The following is a 21,034-nucleotide window of genomic DNA, read 5'->3' as shown; positions in this document are numbered from 1 at the left end:
CAAAGAAACCATCAGAACTCATAACAAACAAACCAAATACAGTATGAGCTACAGTGGCTTGGGAAAGTATTCACCCCCTTGGCATTTTTGCTATTTTGTTGCCTTACAACCTGGAAATGGGAATAGATTTTTGGGGGGTTTGTATCGTTTCATTTACACAACATACCACTTTGAAGATGCAAAATATGTTTTATTGTGAAACAAACAAGAAATAACACAAAAAAACATAACTTGGTGTACAGTAATCTTTAAGTCATACTACAGATTCTCAATTGGATTGAGGTCTGGGATTTGACTAGGCCATTCCAAGACATTTAAATGTTTTCCCTTAAACCACTCGAGTGTTGCTTTAGCAGTATGCTTAGGGTCATTGTCCTGCTGGAAGGTGAACCTCCATCCCAGTCTCAAATCTCTGGAAGACTGAAGCAGGTTTCCCTCAAGAATTTCCCTGTATTTAGCAGCATCCATCATTCCTCCGACCAGTTCCCCAGTCCCTGCCGATGAAAAACATCCCCACAGCATGATGCTGCCACCACCATACTTCACTGTGGGGATGGTGTTCTCGGGGTGATGAGAGGTGTTGGGTTTGTGCCAGACATAGCGTTTTCCTTGATGGCCAAAAAGCTACATTTTTGTCTCATCTGACCAGAGTACCTTCTTCCATATGTTTGCAGAGTCTCCTACATGCCTTTTGGCGAACACCAAACCTGTTTGCTTACTTTTTTCTTTAAGCAATGGATTTTTTCTGGCCACTCTTCCGTAAAGCCCAGCTCTGTGGATTGTACGGCTTAAAGTGGTACTATGGACAGATACTACAATCTCCGCTGTGGAGCTTTGCAGCTCCTTCAGGGTTATCTTTGGTCTCTTTATTGCCTCTCTGATTAATGCGCTCCTTGCCTGGTCCGTGAGTTTTGGTGGGTGGCCCTCTCTTGGCAGGTTTGTTATGGTGCCATATTCTTTCCATTTTTTATTCATGGATTTAATGGTGCTCCGTGGGATGTTCAAAGTTTCAGATATTTTTATAACCCAACCCTGATCTGTACTTCTCCACAACTGTGTCCCTGACCTGTTTGGAGAGATCCTTGGTCTTCATGGTGCCGCTTGCTTGGTGGTGCCCCTTGTTTAGTGGTGGTGCAGACTCTGAGGCCTTTAAGAACAAGTGTATATATACTGAGATCATGTGACACTTAAATAAAGTCCACCTGTGTACAATCTAACTAATTATGTGACTTCTGAAGGTAATTAGTTGCACCAGCTCTTATTTAGAGGATTCATAGCAAAGGGGGTGAATACATATGCAGACACCACTTTTCAGTTTATTTAGAATTTTTTGAAAGAAGTCATTTTTTTCATTTCACTTCCCCAATTTGGACTATTTTGTGTATGTCCATTACCTGAAATCCCCCCCAAAATCTATTTAAATTTCAGGTTGTAATGCAACACAATAGGAAAAACGCCAAGGGTCATGAATACTTTTGCAAGGCACTGTACAAACAAGACGCAGAAATAGCACCACTCTCAGTAAATTTGTGTGATTTTTTTCAACACTGTAGGCTACTGCATATTTCTCCAGCACAAGCATATAGCTGAAAGCCAGCATGTGAAAGTGGAAGCTACTTCCCATTTTGAAAGCAAACTGACAAGGTGTTTTGGTGGAGGACTACAAAGTGCCTGGTAATATTTATCAGGGCAAATTGAGTTTTACAGAGTGATATGTTCATCTGTTTGTGTGTGTATGTGTGCAGTCGTGTGTGTGTGTGTGTGTGTCGTCGTGTGTGACAGTGCGTGTGTGTGTGTGTGTGTGTGTGTGTGTGTGGGTGTGTGTGTACAGTCGTGTGTGTGTGTGTGTGTGTGGGGCTGACCCTGCTGAGCTCCTGGCTGAGCTGGCTCCACTGCTCTGCGTATGTCTTCCTGAGCTGCTGCTTGTCTCTGATCAGCAGGGTCAGTTTGCTGAGAGGCCCAACCTGCAGGTCCTCAGACTGCCGCCGCATCACACGACTCAAACTCTCCGTCTGAGCCACCAGTACACCCCACGACTGAAAGAGGAAGGAGGCCAGAAAGAGAGAGAGAGAGAGAGAGATAGAATTAATAAAGAGAATACTCTGCGTATCACTATCTACTGATCAAACGTAATGCTAATTCATCAATACTGTTGAAATGTCAAGTCCACTTTGCAGCTGGGGGTGGATGTGGTCGAATGTCTAAACCAGTGAGTTTGCTAAAACCAGTGATATAGTGTAGGGGTCATTCCATTTGATTTCAATCACTGAATGAAAGTTCCCATTCATATTTGCTCACGGTAGAAGTAAGTGGTCAGAAAGGGACTTTTTGGACCGGAATGCCAAAATATTTAGGAGATGTGCTCAAAGTTGACCCATTTTGCCTACCCCACCCTACCATGAGGCATACTGTACATGTCTTAATCACTGGAAAAGATAAACGGTTGAGTTTGACATAATTTAAAAACGTAAACAGGGTTGTCAAACAAAAAATAATGTCCTTTTTTATCCTTTAACATCAATTACCTACAAACAAGGAAATTACGCTGTTTTTTTATTTTGGTTTATGTTGTAGCTTAGACCCTATTTTACATAATCTGAGATGTTTATATTGTGCCCGCCACCGGTTGAGACGCAGTATACTTTTGTATACAGGGTGGGTGTCATTTCAATTATAGAAATAGAATTCATAGAACGGACATATCCCAGACCACTGCAATTTAGATGGTACATCATTGAAATATAATACTTCCTATTACAACCACAAAGATGGCCACTGATCCACCCACCGTGGAATGTCAACTTAAATAGGAATGGCTATTCTATTGTCTATATTCAATAGGTTTCCTATGGAAGATTGACCGTATAATTTAAAAACAACTGTCACTATCAAACCCAACCGTTTATATTTTCCAGTGATTAAGACATGGATGTCTCATGTTGGGGTGGGGTATGCAAAATGGGTCAACACTGAGCACTTCCATCTTCTAAATATTTTGGCATTCAGGTCCAAAAAGTTACTTTCTGACCACTTCTATGATGGGCAAATATGTATAAAAAGTTTCATTCAAAACAAAAGAGGTGTGGTCAACAACAAAATGTCAATCAAATGGAAGGACCCGTAAAGGACCTGGTTGAGCTGGCTGATGTAGTCCAGTCCTCCCCCAGGCTGGGGCCCCTCCAGTTTCTCAACCATGGCAGCCATCTGATGCAGCTGAACAGAGAACTCCCGGTCGCTCTTGGACCGCTGGCTCATCCACTTCTTCATCACTTCCATCAGACGTAGCTCTGAGTCTTGCAGCCGCATCAGGGCCGCGTGGGCCTGGGGACACCACAGGTCCTCCCCAAACCCCATCAGATCTGCACCCAGAGCAGTGGGAGCCCAGTCAAACTGTAGACAGTAGACATTGGAGTGGATGTGAGAGAATGAACCACACACGTGACCTGGCTAATAAGGTGCAGGAAGATGAAAAGAAAAACTGAAAGAGAATGCATGGGATTTATCCTCTCAGTCTAGACTCTGGGTGTACTTTCTTTGAATTAGTTAAACTTAGTGAGGCTAAGGTGTTTAAATAATAATTCCAAAACTACACAACTGATTATTTAAACAAGTTGTATTTGTGTAACTAAGCAAACGTGGCATGTGGAGGTTTTCACTTCTGGGTGATTTATTTCAAAGGGAGAAAACATTTAGGCAACACTTCCTCTTGAAATACAGAAGTGCTGAGAAGTGTGACATGGCTCTAAACTGTTTTTTCGTTTTAGTATAATTTTACTAAGTGAGTTATTATACTATTACAGAGAAGAACGGTAAAATAAGTTGGACTTGAGGCTTAACATAATGCAGCCTACTGTAGAACTCTGGCATCATCCATAACCACTCTCCTTTGCCAAGATAATCCATCCACCTGATGGCCAAGGACAAAAAAGGCCACTCTAAAATGTGCTGTTTTGTCACACAACTCAATGCCACTGATCTCTTGAATTGAGGGAGCGTGCAATTGGAATGCTGACTGCAGGAATGTCCAGCAGAGCTGTAACCAGAGAACTGAACCAGAGAACATTTATCTACCATAAGCCGCCTCCAATGTCATTTTAGAGAACTTGACAGTAAGTCCAACTGGCCTCACAATCGCAGACCACGTGTATGGCGTCGTGTGGGGTAGTGGTTTGCTGATGTCAACGTTGTGAACAGAGTGCCCCATGGTAGCGGTGGGGTTATGGTATGGGCAGGCATAAGCTATGAACAACAAACACAAATGCATTTTATTGATGGAAAATTTGAATGCTCAGAGATATGGTGACGAGATCCTGAGGCCCATTGCCATATGATTCATCCGCTGCCATCACCTCATGTTTCAGCATGATAACGTATGTCACCATGTCGCAAGGATCTGTACACAATTACTGGAAGCTGAAAATGTCCCAGCTCTTCCATGGCCTGCATACTCACCAGACATGTCACCAAATAGAACATGTTTGGCATGCTCTGGAGAAACGTGTATGACAGCATGTTCCAGTTCAAGCCAATATCCAGAAACTTCGCAAAGCTATTGAAGAGGAGTGGGACAACATTCCACAGGCCACAATCAACAGCCTGATCAACTCTATTTGAAGGAGATGTATCCCACTGCATGAGGCAAATTATGGTCACACCAGATAAATATATTAGGCCCTAATCTATGGATTTCACATGACTGGGAGTACAGATATGCATCTCTTGGTCACAGATACCTTAAAAAAAAAGACGCCCCTTCTTTTTTTAAGGTATCTGTGACCAAGAGATGCATATCTGTACTCCCAGTCATGTGAAATCCATAGATTAGGGCCTAATTTATTTATTTCAATTTACTGATTACCTTATATTAACTGTAACTCAGTAAAATCTTTGAAATTGTTGCACGTTGAATTCATACATTTGTTCTGCGTACATACAGCAGGGATGAGTAATATGTTGAAGAAACCTACAACTGAACATGTAAACCCGCCCTGCTGATGAATTTACCTTGATCTAAATTCGATCACACGAAATCCTTTATCTAACTACATAGGGAGATGTGCATGTGTAGCTTGCTGTTGAATCCGATACAAATTGTATCATTATCAATAGCCCATGTAGGCTATCATTAAAATAGTTCAATAAAGTATACTGTAGTGTACTATGAGTTTACGTTGTCCGAAAAAATATTCTCACCTCAGGTTATTGCAAGCAGTCCACTCCTACGTTTCAATGATTTATAGCATATTTAAGGCTATGACGATTCTTATCGAGGAGACATTAATTGTGCCGACAGAAACTGTTACAGTGAGTTAGTACTGATATCACAGGTCTGGCTCCGCGACCATACTCGCATCAGAAACATAAAAGCAGGAAGCTAGCGCTGTCCTACCACAGCGGGACTGACTGGGGAGGTGAGTGACTGCGTCCTCTTCGGGACGGAAGGCTTGGTACAGCACAGTTCAAGAACATAACATCTCATTAACTGGGTGGATAAACGAAGACAATAATTGAGGTAAGCAGGTGGCTAAATTGGACGCATCATTAGCTTGAGCAGCGGTTGGCCTAGAGTTACCTGCCTTAGTGACACGCGTGATCCAAAATTATACTTTCTGAAAATGCTGTAGAACACCTGCAACACATACAGAACACCAGCCTACAGCACAATGAAATGTATTAGTATGAAATGTACATGCATAAGAATGCACCATAAATATAAATGAAAGGACTTGTTAATGACATGAATAGGGCACCACAGTATGAGTCATAATAACCATAAAACCTAGCGGGCAAACAGGGAAATTGTTCCAATCGTTGTCCTCCATTCATTTTCCCGAAGGGAGTTTCATGTAGGTTTACCCTGGCGTGACGTTTTGATAAGTGTAAATCTCTCTAGGAAAAGATGACTTCTTTGTTGTATTTCAGGTGAAGGGACATTGCTGACAGGCCAGGGCCCATATTCACAAAGAGTACTGATTTTATGATAAGTTTACATTGACAAGGGGGAGGTCCTAGATCATTATCCCTACTGTGAGATGCTTTGGGAATATGGGCCCTGGAAGAAAGCTGTTGCCCAATACCTTGCACCACAGGACCCTAGAGCAGGGGTAGGCAACCCTGTTCCTGAAGTGCCGTACACCAGATTTGCGTTCACTTCACTTGAACGTTTGCGAAGTTGTGGACGGTTTGTACTGAACACGTTTTCCCAAAACATTTTTAAACAGACTGAGATACGTTTGTGCCATTCAGTGGGTGTGGCTTGAAGCAATGAGTGACATAATTAAATGGCAGCGGTGCGTTTTGAACCCACAACCCAACCCCTCCCTGTTTTTCAACTGGTCGTTCAGTAGAGCTCCGTTCCGTTTAACGTTCTATTAGGTTTTTAAGTGCTGAACACAGCCCTGAAAGCTTTTTCACTTCTGCCCACAAATTTTCTATAGGTTTGAGGTCAGGGCTTTGTGATGGCCACTCCAATACCTTGACTTTGTTGACCTTAAGCCATTCTGCCACAACTTTGGAAGTATGCTTGGGGTCATTGTCCATTTGGAAGACCCATTTGCGACCAAGATTTAACTTCCTGACTGATGTCTTGAGGTGTTGCTTCAATATATGCACATAAGTTTCCTTCCTCATGAAGCCATCTATTTTGTGAAGTGAACCAGTCCCTCCTGCAGCAAAGCACCCCCACAACATGATGCTGCCACCCCCGTGCTTCACGGTTGGGATGGTGTTCTTCGGCTTGCAAGCGTCTCCCTTTTTCCTCCAAACATAATGGTCATTATGGCCAAACAGTTCTATTTTTGTTTCATCAGACCAGAGGACCTTTCTCCAAAAAGTACGATCTTTGTCCCCATGTGCAGTTGCAAACCGTAGTCAGGCTTTTTTATGGCGGTTTTGGAGCAGTGGCTTCTTCCTTGCTGAACGGCCTTTCAGGTTATGTCAATATAGGACTCGTTTTACTGTGGATATAGATACTTTTGTACCCGTTTCCTCCAGCATCTTCACAAGGTCCTTTGCTGTTGTTCTGGGATTGATTTGCCCTTTTCACACCAAAGTACGTTCATCTCTAGGAGACAGAACGCGTCTCCTTCCTGAACGGTATGACGGCTGTGTGGTCCCATGGTGTTTATACTTGCGTACTATTGTTTGTACAGATGAACATGGTACCTTCAGGTGTTTGGAAATTGCTCCCAAGGATGAACCAAACTTGTGGAGGTCTGCAATTCTTTTCTGAGGTCTTGGCTGATTTCTTTTGATTTTCCCATGATGTCAAGCAGAGGCACTGAGTTTGAAGGTAGGCCTTGAAATACATCCACAGGTACCTCCAATTGACTCAAACGATGTCAACTAGCCTATCAGAAGCTTCTAAAGCCATGACATCATTTTCTGGAATTTTCCAAGCTGTTTAAAGGCACAGTCAACTTAGTGTATATAAACTTCTAACCCACTGGAATTGTGATACAGTGAATTATATATGAAATAATCTGTCTAAACAATTGTTGGAAAAATGACTTCTGTCATGCACAAAGTAGATGTCCTAACCGACGTCCAAAAATATAGTTCGTTAACAAGAAATTTGTGGAGTGGTTGAAAAACGAGTTTTAATGACTCCAACCAGAGTGTATGTAATCTTCCGACTTCAACTGTAAGTCAGTGATTGCGTCCGTAGCTGTTTGTATGAATTTACATACAATACATGTTAACAGCATGGAGAGAGAGACTGTTGCTGTACTCCCACATAAGGCCCCTGCTTCTGGTACCATTGAAGGCCACAGTCTTCAAGCCTGCCTGGCTTGAAGACTGTCACCATCCAGGTCCATGTCACAGCATGCAGTGACCTGATAGGAAGATGACAATAAATGGATTATGTACCTTTCATCACCAAAGCCATGTTAGCATTTACTGCACATGTTGCTGAACAATTTAACCCTAGTGTCACTGATATATGGAAATTCACATACAATATTCAGTTCATAGGCATTGATTAATACCTCTAGGGCAGGGGTAGGCTGCAGGCACTTCATGTTTTCAATTTAACCAATCTGGAAGACCAGGTGTATTGAATTTAGGCAATCACTGAACTGATCAATTAGCCCAGTTGATCAGGGCTGTGACTAACCTAAGTGTACGTAAACTTCCGACTTCAACTGTATAAATTGCACACTGTTTGTGTACTGTAAAATCACATGGAGTAACGTACATTTTTCATAGTTTTAAATTTCAGTAGCTCCTTGGTCATGTCAATTACACACCTAAGAAGCATGCAGTGGATATACACCCATATTGCATATCCTCTAGTCATGTACAGTGAGGGAAAAAAGTATTTGATCCCCTGCTGATTTTGTATGTTTGCCCACTGACAAAGAAATGATCAGTCTATAATTTTAATGGTAGGTTTATTTGAGTAGTGAGAGACAGAATAACAACAAAAAAATCCAGAAAAACGCATGTCAAAAATTTTATAAAACTCCTGGACAGTCTGTGGTGCAACGTGGCGTTGGTGGATGGAGCGAGACATGATGTCCCAGATGTGCTCAATTGGATTCAGGTCTGGGGAACGGGCGGGCCAGTCCATAGCATCAATGCCTTGCTCTTGCAGGAACTGCTGACACACTCCAGCCACATGAGGTCTAGCATTGTCTTCCATTAGGAGGAACCCAGGGCCAACCGCACCAGCATATGGTCTCACAAGGGGTCTGAGGATCTCATCTCGGTACCTAATGGCAGTCAGGCTACCTCTGGCGAGCACATGGAGGGCTGTGCGGCCCCCCCCAAAGAAATGCCACCCCACACCAGGACTGACCCACCGCCAAACCGGTCATGCGGGAGGATGTTGCAGGCAGCAGAACGTTCTCCACGGCGTCTCCAGACTCTGTCACATGTGCTCAGTGTGAACCTGCTTTCATCTGTGAAGAGCACAGGGCGCCAGTGGCGAATTTGCCAATCTTGGTGTTCTCTGGCAAATGCCAAATGTCCTGCACGGTGTTGGGCTGTAAGCACAACCCCCACCTGTGGACGTCAGGCCCTCATACCACCCTCATGGAGTCTGTTTCTGACCGTTTGAGCAGACACATTTGTGGCCTGCTCGAGGTCATTTTGCAAGGCTCTGGCAGTGCTCCTCCTGCTCCTCCTTGCACAAAGGCGGAGGTAGCGGTCCTGCTGCTGGGTTGTTGCCCTCCTACGGCCTCCTCCACGTCTCCTGATGTACTGGCTGATGTACTGTACTCCATGCTCTGGACACTACGCTGACAGACACAGCAAACCTTCTTGCCACAGCTCGCATTGATGTGCCATCTTGGATGAGCTGCACTACCTGAGCCACTTGTGTGGGTTGTAGACGCCGTCTCATGCTACCACTAGAGTGAAAGCACCGCCAGCATTAAAATGTGACCAAAACATCAGCCAGGAAGCATAGGAACTGAGAAGTGGTCTGTGGTCCCCACCTGCAGAACCACTCCTTTATTGGGGGTGTCTTGCTAATTGCCTATAATTTCCACCTGTTGTCTATTCCATTTGCACAACAGCATGTGAAATGTATTGTCAATCAGTGTTGCTTCCTAAGTGGACAGTTTGATTTCACAGAAGTGTGATTGACGGAGTTACATTGTGTTGTTTAAGTGTTCCCTTTATTTTTTTGAGCAGTGTACTTCTATGTTCATCCTTCATACTGTATGAATTTTTTTCCCACGATATGTTTAGAATTGTGATTGAAAAAAATGCTTATTGTCATGTTATGACTAGTATTTACCTCACCCACAAGCCATTTATGGGGCTGCAGAGTTTTAAACTCTGAATGATGGAGAAGGAAAGAGGACTTTTTGTCTGTAGACCTCACAACAGCAACCACCACCTTGCAATTGTTTCTTCGCCACAGAGCTGTGACCTGCAATTTCTAAATGTGTTTCATTTGCATGAGTTATTGTCTGCTTAAACAAGAACTGAAAACAAACTATCACAATCCTTTAACATTTGAAAAAAAAAACATACCTGGCCTGCAGCCTCTGTCTTGGAGTGATGTTGCCTCATCCCTGCTTTCATATTTCTCGTGGTGTGCCTTCCCTGCTGGTTTCTTTTTACCCTTCTTCTTTGGCTCAGGTAATTGTCTGCGAGGCTGGGAATACTTTGACCTGGACTTGTGAGGTGAGTCTTTCCTTTGTCTCATGGCCCACTGCTCCTCTTCCTGGTCCAACGACTTGTTGTGGTAGGAGGATTTGGTGAACAGTGATTCTGGCAGATCATGTTTTATTATGTGCTCCCTATACCTTCCTTGGAGGGTGGCATGCATTTTCAAAATGAATTCAGCTGGACAGAGGAATTTCTTCTTTTGCAAAAGGGAATGCTTCAGGATCCAGAACCACTGTTCCACATAGCAGTTGGTGTCCCGTGACTTCACTGATTGCGATGTTGTGTTGGTCACATTACAATATCTTGTAAGGTCACCCAGCAGTAACCCACTCCATAGGGGCGAAAATGGCCATGTAAGTGTCCTTTAGAACATTGATTATCCCAGGGCAGAAAAACCTATTTTCAGGCCCTGCCTGTGTCTCCTGCAGAAGACTTTGCGAATGTATAAGAACTGACATGAATTCACGTGTGAAGGGAGATTGTCCACATAGTTTTATTTTTTGCTGATATGACAGTTATGAAGAAAGTGCAATCTCTCATCACGTCCTCCACTTTCACCTTGTCTGACTTCAATACTCTCATCTAAATGCTTTTGCGATTCATCCACAAGATGACTTTTATGTTGTGATTTGAAAAGCACACACTTGTCTAAAGGCATTGAGTGCCTTGAAGAAAGAGGTGCTGTTGAGCAACAAGGCAAAGCAAAACGTTTCATACTCTTTGAGCCCTTTGTCATTTGTTTTCTTCCCAAATCCCTGGCCGACAGCCTTAAGGATGTGGGCAGAGCACAGATGGAGCACTGAAGTCTTCGCAATCTTCTTTTTCCTCCAAGCAAACTATGCTGTGGGCTCAGTTTAGATAAGAAGTGAAGCTCTTTGTTAAATGAGAGAAATACACTTCCAATCAGCGCCCAGATGAAATCAGCCTCCACCTGTCTCACCTTGCAGCTTGTCATTTGTGAGACCTTGCGTACTGTCTCCATTAACCAAAAGGTTATTGTTGGGATGGAGTGCTGAACACTAATCATCTCGGATACGGGGAGAGGGGGGTTTATCCTTGCCCATTCTGGGCAGGAACAGAGCATAGTACAGAACTATTTTACTTTGATTGCTAATCTTAGACACAACCTCACCAGTGGCATCAAGATGAAGAGACACTGGACTGCGCTTTCTCAGATGTTCAACTAGGATCTTCAAACCCTCTTCTGTGTACAAGTGAATGCCAAATGGCTCGACTTAGAGGTGCTGCATGTATCCAGATGTAGTAGCTGAAGTTGTGGCACACCCCTTCAAAACCTTTTGTGCAAGCATGAGCTCTAGCATCATGTCATCGTGCAGCCTTGTGCTCTTTCTGATTTCAGCCCCAATCACTGAGAATATCTTTTGAAGGGCTTCTTGTAATGTTGCCTGCCAACATCTCTTCTGTACATGTGTTTTTAAACTCTCTGTAGTGGTAGCTGCGGACACCTTTTTGTGCTGCCTTTGCTACTGCACCTCTGCGATTATATCTTACAGGCCTACATCTTCTCTCACTTCGTTGGTGTCACCTCACCAAATCAGAATACAATGTTGACATATTTGCTAGGTCTTTTTTGTTGTTTAAACATGTATTATGCTTTACACGACTGAAAGGTGCAGGTGGCCGAGGCACAGAAGTAAGGTGAGGCTTTTTTCCGGCTGTGACTAGCTTTGATTTGCTGGTATTTGAATGCCAAGGTGCAGCATGGATTGACCTTACTACATTCAGAATAAAGCACATCTGTCCATGGCTGTTGTAGAGTTGAGGTACCTGTAAGGGCTTTATTTTCTTCCACCTGTCCATCTTAATAGAAATGTAAAATTACTTTGCCCCTGGTCTGGTCATTCTTTTAGCATCACTCACTTGTTCTGTCCCTGTCGCCGGAGTACTCTTCGTCCTTGTATGTCATCTTTCCTGTCCTCTAGAGCCTCTGCCTCACCTTCTGTCCCTCTGTCTCTGGAGTAATGATCTAGTTGGTGTTGACTGAATTTCTGTCCATCATCAATATTTCCTTTCCATTGTCAACTTTATTTGCCAGTTTCATGACATGCTCTGTTTGTAATGTGTTGTTAACTCCTTCATTTTGTTGTATGTTTTCTGTAATGACATTAAAACTTAATTCATCACTATGTCGATACCTTTACGTCACTCAGAAATACAAAAAGATATCAAAATGTAAGTTGATCACTGCACAGGAAAAAAACTGTAGCTATCAACGTGTAGTTGTGTGAATGTTATACATTTTGGTGTTACACAAAAGATGTGGGAATTCATTTTTCCCAGTTAGAAATAGTAGGCCATGCATCAAACAACTATTTTCATCAGAAAAAGGAACCCTCAAATGCACTATTGCATTTTGTAAGTTGTCTGCAGGTGGCTTGTTGTGAATGCACTCAAATATCAAGTCATTATCAGGTTATTTACATTTACGTCATTTAGCAGACACTCACAAATTGGATAAGTTATGTAAACTGAGTGCTAATACTCACAGTAGAAGGATTTGTCTTAATGTACAGTATATGAAAGTGATGCTATGAAAAGGATTATTTCACATTATCAAGCTCACTCTGACAAATCCCTGCCTATTACTGTGATTAAAAAGAGCATATGAAACATTGTTTTTCATGAGGCCTACCTGTGCTCCTTCCTTTAAGCACCTCTGTTCGAACACCAAAGTAATTACAATGTCGTTTTTTCGATAAGGGCCGTGAAAGGCAGACTGGACTCTTGAGGCAAAGAGCTGGGTGATAAATGCAAATATTAAACAAACTTGTAAAAGTATGCTTTAGACTAACAACAACCAGCTTAGTGACAACATGACAACTAACGGCACAGTACCATGCAGCTGAATTTGCCAACGACAAAAGACAGTTACACGTATTTCCAAACAAATGTGGACAAAAACATGACTAATTATTACAAACAACAGCAAGTATTGCATGCAGTGCCTAAGGTTGACCAGTGTACAAGCAAACTAAAATAGTAAATACAGTTATGAGGCCACCCTCAGGCAAATGAGTTTGGTACATCTGGATCAGAACCAGGTTATTCTCCAGTGCTGTGACCCTCATAAAGAAAAGTCCTGAAAATAGTGCTGACTGTCAGTACAACAGCATCCCCCTCTACTGTCCATATCCCACAGCTGACTTAACATTTACCATTGCACTGAGCTGTAGTATTTCTTTATTAACATACATCTGTAGAAGTGTTTTTACAGCTCCCAACAAGATTTTTATGTTGCAAAGTCAAAATAAACAGAACTAGTTAGTAGTATATGTGTATGTATAAAGGCAAACAAGGCTTTGACTTGAAAGGAAAAGCTTAGTCTTTGATATTTCAACATAATATTGACAAAAACGCTTTCAGACCTACAAGCTAAGAAGGCTATGGATATGGGAATCTCCGTTGTCATGGATCTGGGGGCGTCTACAGCTAGAGGGTTCTCATGGTTCTTGGAGTGTAGACAAATGGTAGAAGGTTTGAGGGTGTTATGAAACGGGAGAGGGGTGGCGTGGTGCTTATCACATGACGACACCTAACTGGAGCTAGACTGAAAAGGCATCAATACCGTCCACTCAGCAGGACCTGAGAAAGCAAGAAACTGGAGATAACATTTTATGCCTGACCAGAAGACTTACTAAAAGGATAACATTGACTCTGAATTTCAACAGTTACACAGTCATTGACTATCCTATTGAAGCTTGAGGACTGTTAGAAAGGAGTCTAGGGACCATGGAATATCCTGTGGTGTGAGATTGTAATATCCTGGAAGGGTTTGAGGGTACAAGAGTGTTAGACAGATAATAGTAATCACTGTTAACTACTCTCAGTCAGATACTCTCTTTTTCTCCAAATGACTTCTGAGTGTGGGTGTCCACTGTACAGCAATGTCCACACCCACTGGGTCTCAGGCTTACAGATTTAAGTCTAATAGCATGAGATGAAAGTAGACAAACAATAGTGTGCAATATGAAGGCATAGTCGGTGGACATTCTGAACCTTGTTTGGAGGTCAGTAGGTCACATGACCAAGGAGCTATTGACATTTTAGTTTGAAAAATTCATGTAAAATCGAGTGAGATGAAAATGGACAAACTCAAGGTTGTGCAATATATAAGGGTAGTCAGCGTACATTGAACCTTGTTTAAAGTCAGGTCACATGACCAAGGAGCTATTGAATTTTGAATGTATAAAAAGTTTGTACTTTGTTTATGCTCCCTAACTAATTCAACTAGGAATACAAAATGCTGCTCACATTTCCATATGTTTATTAGCTTTGGAATGCGAATTAATGTCCAAATCGTGAAGATAAGACCTGTGCAAAGTTGTGCGCAAATTTTCCAACATCATGACACTTATTTGGAGTCTGGGGCTCAAATGGTTTGAAAGCGTGAATATCCAACTTGAAACTGTCTTTACCTCAGTTCCATTTTTCACATGCAAAAAAGCGCTTTTCGGGAGTGTTCAAAGCATGCCATTCCAAGAGCAGCATTTATTTTTCAACTCAAAGCAATGAGCCTAATTAATCCTCCATGACAACAAAATAAATCATAGACAACAGAGTAGGCTAATTAGTCCTTAGTTTTGGGTTTATGCTGAGGTAAAACAATTTGGCTAATCTATATTTCCAAATCCTATTCTTGAAGATCAAGGGGTATTAAATTCATTGGAATGACCGGAAATCCGACAGACTGGTGTTTTTTATGTAAAGATATAGCATAATCGTATTATCTGTAGTAGAAAGCAATGGGTTAGAGGAAGCCTACGTAACCAACCCATTAAGTAAAATGCAGCATCCATTTATGGCCAACTCTGTAATTTATCCTGCAATGGATGTTGTTCAATTGGTAATATTCATTTGTTTTTTTCTAATGCATCTTAACAGGTTGACGTTTATTGAGATGAGTCTTGTCCTCGACGCAGAGCTGAGCGATTTCCGCTAAATGGGTCAGCTGCAGTCAATATTGTACAAGTTAATGAAACAAAAAAAATGTTTTAGTTCTTAATTTAAGCTTCGGCATTAACAGTGTGGTTAATGTTAGGTTTAAAATCATATTTTATGACTGTGGCAATTAGTGACCACTCTGCATAGCTGCCTCCAGAACAAGATTCATGACGAAAAACGTTAACCTGTCCCTCTTAAGGGTAAAGTATTCCAGAAGTAACAATGTACGTTACTGAGTTTGGGTAACGTTAGCCAAAAAGTTACGTTACTGATTACAGTTTTGGACAACTAAACTCAGCAAAAAAAAGAAACATCCTCTCACTGACAACTGCGTTTATTTTCAGCAAACTTTACATGTGTAAATATTTGTATGAACATAAGATTCAACAACTGAGACATAAACTGAACAAGTTCCACAGACGTGACTAACAAATGGAACAATGTGTCCCTGAACAAAGAGGGGGTCAAAAGTAACAGTATCTGGCATTGTCATGCTGGAGGGTCATGTCAGAATGAGCCTGCAGGAAGGGTACCACATGAGGGAGGAGGATGTCTTCCCTGTAACGCACAGCGTTGAGATTGACAAGCTCAGTCCAATGATGCTGTTACACACCGCCCCAGACCATGACGTACCCTCCACCTCCAAATCAATCCCGCTCCAGAGTACAGGCCTCGGTGTAACGCTCATTCCTTCAACGATAAACTCGAATCCGACCATCACCCCTGGTGAGACAAAACCGTGACTCGTCAGTGAAGAACACTTTTTGCCAGTGCTGTCTGGTCCAGTGACGGTGGGTTTGTGCCCATAGGCGACGTTGTTGCCGGTGATGTCTGGTGAGGACCTGCCTTAAAACAGGCCTACAAGCCCTCAGTCCAGCCTCTCTCAGCCTATTGCGGACAGATTGAGCACTGATGGAGGGATTGTGCATTCCTGGTGTAACTCAGGCAGTTGTTGTTGCCATCCTGTACCTGTCCCGCAGGTGTGATGTTCAGATATACCGATCCTGTGCAGGTGTTGTTACACGTAGTCTGCCACTGCGAGGACGATCAGCTGTCCGTCCTGTCTCCCTGTAGCACTGTCTTAGGCGTCTCACAGTACGGACATTGCAATTTATTGCTCTGGCCAAATCTGCAGTCCTCATGCCTCCTTGCAGCATGCCTAAGGCACGTTCACGCAGATGAGTAGGGACCCTGGGCATCTTTCTTTGTGTTTTTCCAGAGTCAGTAGAAAGGCCTCTTTAGTGTCCTAAGTTTTCATAACGGTGACCTTAATTGCCTACTGTCTGTAAGCTGTTAGTTTCTTAACGACCGTTCCACAGGTGTATGTTCATTTATGGTTCATTGAACAAGCATGGGAAACTGTCTTTAAACCCTTTACAATGACGATCTGTGAAGTTATTTGGATTTTTACGAATTATCTTTTAAAGACAGGGTCCTGAAAAAGGGATGTTTCTATTTTTGCTGAGTTTAGTAATTTACGGATTCTGTTAAGAAAGTAACCTACCCAACCCTGGGTCGAGGACACTGACTGTAGCTCTTCTGGTGCGATACACAGTACTGCGGATGTAAGAAACAGGTTATACTTTTACTTTCATTTACCACAATTGTCCAACTCCTGTAGAGCTATGCTTTGACTCTATATATGAACTGCCATTGTACCCTCTTGGAGCACAGCACTCAGATGAAATAAAGTACTCTACTCAATTCAATCTAGCTGGACAGAAGATATTGATTCTTGAAATACAGCCAACCATTAATCACATAGAAAAGCACATGACAAATCCTGAAGTTTGCATAGATCTTTATTTTTCATAGAATCTATCAATTAAATAAAAAGGACAAATTTAACAAGAGCAAAAAGAAATCTTTAAATTACAAGAAAATTACACTGCACCATATATATATATATAGTACAAAAATAGGCCTTATTTTAGAGTTATGTCCCATCTAAGGTAGTCATTCTTTGACATTATTCATAGGTCACGGTTTCTGTAAGGTATAATATGTAGTCCCAGGCCAAAGACTTCATAAGGAGAGGTGTGGAGAGGTGGACAGAGCTGGATGGGCGGTGTATCCAGAGCTCTGTTTAACCCCCAAGAGTGTGTTTCTTCTGTAGTTATAACACACACACACACACACAGCCTCATTCAGCCCTTTAGTGTATGGGGATGGGACACATTCTCAATCTGCTCCCTCCACATCCAACGCTGTATCTCAGCATACAGAATGTCTCTGCTCCACCACCGTCACCAAGCAGGGGGTGGAGAGGGAAAGGTCTCGCTGCATTAAAAAGCAGGAATAACAGAAAGAGCTTAAAAAAAGGACATATTCATCTGATTTATGAATCAATGCATATAGAAAACCGCAGATTGCATCATCTCCCTAACTCAGGCTCAGCAATCTGGAGCAGAACTGTACTGAACACAACTCTAAATTGCCCTGTCTTTGGTAATGCCAGAAACTCTGCTGCAGTCAGATGTAGTATTGAGGCTGCACTGCAAGGGACACAACCTCTTTCCCAGCAACTGTCCGTTTCCTTAGACATACTGTTATAATGCAATAGAGATTTCCACATTCAGGCGTGACCAACTTAGAGGAAACAATGTAAATGGGGAAAGTACGTTGGGTCATTCAAATGATTGCCTCAGCAGCGGCTCAAATATAATTCTGGTGGGAAGAAAAATCTCTTAGGATTTCTGTTACTTCTTAATTTGTTCCCTTAAAATTATCATCAATGACAGCATTACAGCACCTTACATCAGCCAGGGCTAAATGGCACACTATTCCATCTTTGTAATAATTACATATTTTGCTCAAAGTTGGCCGTCATTACTTTGCTCTCAGAGGATAGCAACTCCTCAATCTGTGTATTGAAGATTAATTCTTCCTCAGCAATGCTTTTAATTACATAAGATTTAAAGCATAGGGATCACCCCCCCTCCCCCTTAAAAAACAATCCATTCAGAGGGCATAAATCAGGATATATTAAATTACATTTAAGTTGTGCCAGGACAGAGTAGGGGAGGAGAGAGAAAAAGATGAGCGAGACCGCAGCCCTACAGCCCTGGCACTGTAGATAAAGACATTTCAGTCTTATTATTACTGTAGAAGTGTAAATCAGTGAAAGGAAAACTCCTACGGTTCAAAAGAAATATCCTTCTCTTTGACCTATATAATCCTTCATCATAGCTATGGAACACATATACTCTGCTGCCGTTGCTGTGTGATCTGAGTGAGGACGGGATGAGCAGCTGCATCAATCTTATATGCATGTTGTCACTATGACAACCCCTCTCAGCGAAGCCCCCTATTATCTGCTGGAAATGAACAATAACTTCAACAATTTTTTTTTTTTTTAAAGATGGATGGATCCAATATTTGTCCAATGGATGAATTAATGAGGTACAGATTGTAGAAGGAAGATATGCAGCCAAACATTCACTTAAGTTTTTCAATAAAGATAGTTTGAATAGAAAAAAAATCCCTTGGAACACATCTGAGCTGTAGTGTCATTCAGGATATAATTCATTGGCAAGTATATGAAACAGATTATCTCTGGTTTGCATCGACATCCCTGATGACGACTGGAGAGAAGCAGTGATAAGTCTGATGACGACTGGAGAGAAGCAGTGATAAGTCTGATGACGACTGGAGAGAAGCAGTGATAAGTCTGATGACGACTGGAGAGAAGCAGTGATAAGTCTGATGACGACTGGAGAGAAGCAGTGATAAGTCTCAATGACAGATAAAACATTTTAAAAGAAGTTTGCTTATTATAGCCAACCTCAGTTCTTTAAAGAACAGCAGACAGGGACACAACATCGACCAACCAGTATCATAACTCAGCCTACAAACACAACCACATCCTTAGTATTCCTAATGTGCTCATTCCTTCCTTTTGCTCAACTGGACACCTGCTCACACACTTGGCCGTCACACACTCAGACACACAAAAACACACAAGACCAACATAGTGCTAAGTGTGTGTGATGAACAGCATTAAAAGAGCAGCAGAATAGGGAGAGTGGAGTGCCCCGTCTGGTAATCATGGCCAGACTTTGTTATTCTCTCTCTCTCTCCTCTGCAGTGCGTAAAACCCTTCTCTCTATCACAGTCCTCTCACTACCTGTATAGCTACTCAGAGAAGCCCTTGTGTTAAGTCACTTCTACTGTACTGAGCCCCATCCACAATGCATCTCACTAACACTCTCACCCTCAGAAGCTGAGCAATTAAAAGACTAAAGTGGAAAGCCAATTTAATTATTCCTAGGTACTTTTTTCTTGGGAATGGGGTTTTAATCATAGAGGCAATATTATTTTGGTCAAAATTCTGAGTCCCAGTAAAGTGTGGAGGCGTAGCTGGGTGAACTGCTGACCTATCTTTGGGGATCTGGCAACGAGCGAGCACTCGGCCCGAACCCCATCCCCCCATGCTGGGGGTAGAGTGGGCGTTGCTAGTCTCATGGACTCATAGCCTTGTATCCAGCCAGAGCTGAGAGAGAGATACAGTCTCATACTGCAGCATGGACACACTCAGCAGCTCTGGGAGGGCCTGGGGCTGATTCACCAAAACAGTGGGACTTTGAGGACTCTGCTGTGGCTTCTCAGAACCTGACCCTACCCCGATCTCGCTGTCCACTCAACACACACACACACACACAGTGTACCCCCAATTTACAATCTCATCTGGCTACTGCACTGGAACTGGAGATGAAGAAGAAAAAAAGCAGGGAGAGAGCAAACAATAATGGTTTGTTTATTGTGACAGGGAAACCCTGGAGCCGTTCGGGAAATGGGCTGTGTTCAGAAAACACTCTGTCTGATGGTGATTGAGGGCGAAAGGGCACAGAGAGACAGTTTAATAGAAAAGCACCCGAGTGTGAAGCGAGCGCCGAGCGCGCCCAGGCCATCCCTGTTCCGCGTGACTCCAGTCTCCCATCAGGTCACCCACTACAGAGTGGAACACTAAACCTGGAGGATGAAACCCGATGAGAGGAAGAACGAGGGAGCGAAACAGGGAAAGAGAAACCAGAGGGGACCATGAGGAGGACAGGGAGCCCGGAATTAGACGACTCAGAGTGATTGGGGGAAGGCTGTAGAAAGCAGGAATACGAAGACAGGAGGGGGTTAAAGAGCACTTTGTGTTTTGATAAAGGCAGTCTTCTCATTGTGGACGTCAAACTCATCATTGTCGGAGTCAGTGTTCACCCCCTCGTCGCCCCACACTGTAGGGATACCGCGGTACGACACCATTCTGCTGCTGCCCCCCAGGCCGAAGCCCCCCCTCAGGCCTGAGCCGGCCTCCTCCAGTGAGGGCAGTTTGGCCAGGACTCCAGATCTCAGCTGCAGCAGAACGAACACCCCAGCGAAGGTGGCCATGATGATCATGCAGCTGAGCACGGCGATGGTGACGGGCAGGCGCGAGCTGAGCTCTGGGCGGGGACTGGTGTTGCCCTGGCCCACCATGTAGTTGCCGGGGGACTCCCTCTGGATCTGGTTGAGGTGCAGGCAGGTGCTGGACACAGGGTCCAGGTGGCTGTGAGGGGGGCAGGAGAGGCAGGCGCTGGGGCTGAGGCCGCTGCAGGTCAGGCAGGGGGCTTGGCAGGGCAGGCAGGAGGGGACCGAGGCTGGATCCACAGAGTTCCCCATGGTGTAACTGAGGAGCTGGGAGCCTGCGGTGTAGCCGGCTGGACAGTCCCTCACACAGCCCTGCTGGAAGAGGTAGTAGCCACCATTGCACTCTGCATACAAGGAGACAAGAGGAGAAACAGACATATTTTAGTACTGCTGGTGTTCAAATTCTTCATTTAACACGGTTAGTGCACAACCACCGGTAATAAATGGATATAGTTCGCACAAAGCTTCAAATATGTGAACTGTATTTGAATAGTCTGCCATGACAATCATGCAGCACATTACGCATCGCCTCATTCTGGAGCATTAAAATCAT

General features: G+C 43.2%; 3 protein-coding genes across 6 annotated transcripts in view; all 3 read right to left on the bottom strand.

Annotated features, from left to right (window-relative positions):
• Positions 1–5,415, bottom strand: part of LOC106562249 (tyrosine-protein kinase Fes/Fps) — a 32,369-nt gene extending 26,954 nt beyond the window's left edge. Inside the window, exons 1-3 of the mRNA XM_014127013.3 lie at positions 5,194–5,415; positions 3,130–3,390; positions 1,863–2,036 (exon numbers count right to left, since the gene is read on the bottom strand). Coding sequence (XP_013982488.1) covers positions 1,863–2,036; positions 3,130–3,354 — 399 coding nt within the window. The 5' untranslated portion in view covers positions 3,355–3,390; positions 5,194–5,415. The remainder of the gene's footprint in view (positions 1–1,862; positions 2,037–3,129; positions 3,391–5,193) is intronic.
• A 5,324-nt stretch (positions 5,416–10,739) lies between these two features.
• On the bottom strand, positions 10,740–11,447 carry LOC145858961 (120.7 kDa protein in NOF-FB transposable element). Its single transcript, XM_082957622.1, is given in 3 exon segments — positions 10,740–10,942; positions 10,945–11,174; positions 11,176–11,447. Coding segments are annotated over 3 exon segments (705 nt in total).
• Positions 11,448–16,868: 5,421 nt separating this feature from the next.
• Positions 16,869–21,034, bottom strand: part of LOC106562248 (furin-1) — a 98,344-nt gene continuing 94,178 nt past the window's right edge. For all 4 annotated transcript variants that reach the window (XM_014127011.3, XM_014127008.3, XM_014127012.3 and 1 more), the window contains exon 16: positions 16,869–20,825. In XM_014127011.3, the coding sequence (XP_013982486.2) occupies positions 20,212–20,825 (614 nt within the window). In that variant the 3' untranslated portion in view covers positions 16,869–20,211. The remainder of the gene's footprint in view (positions 20,826–21,034) is intronic.

The sequence above is a fragment of the Salmo salar genome, chromosome 11 (genome assembly GCF_965601325.2).
Source record: "Salmo salar chromosome 11, fSalSal1, whole genome shotgun sequence".
In the NCBI taxonomy this organism is placed as follows: domain Eukaryota; kingdom Metazoa; phylum Chordata; class Actinopteri; order Salmoniformes; family Salmonidae; genus Salmo; species Salmo salar.
This window is presented reverse-complemented; position numbering and strand designations above follow the sequence as displayed.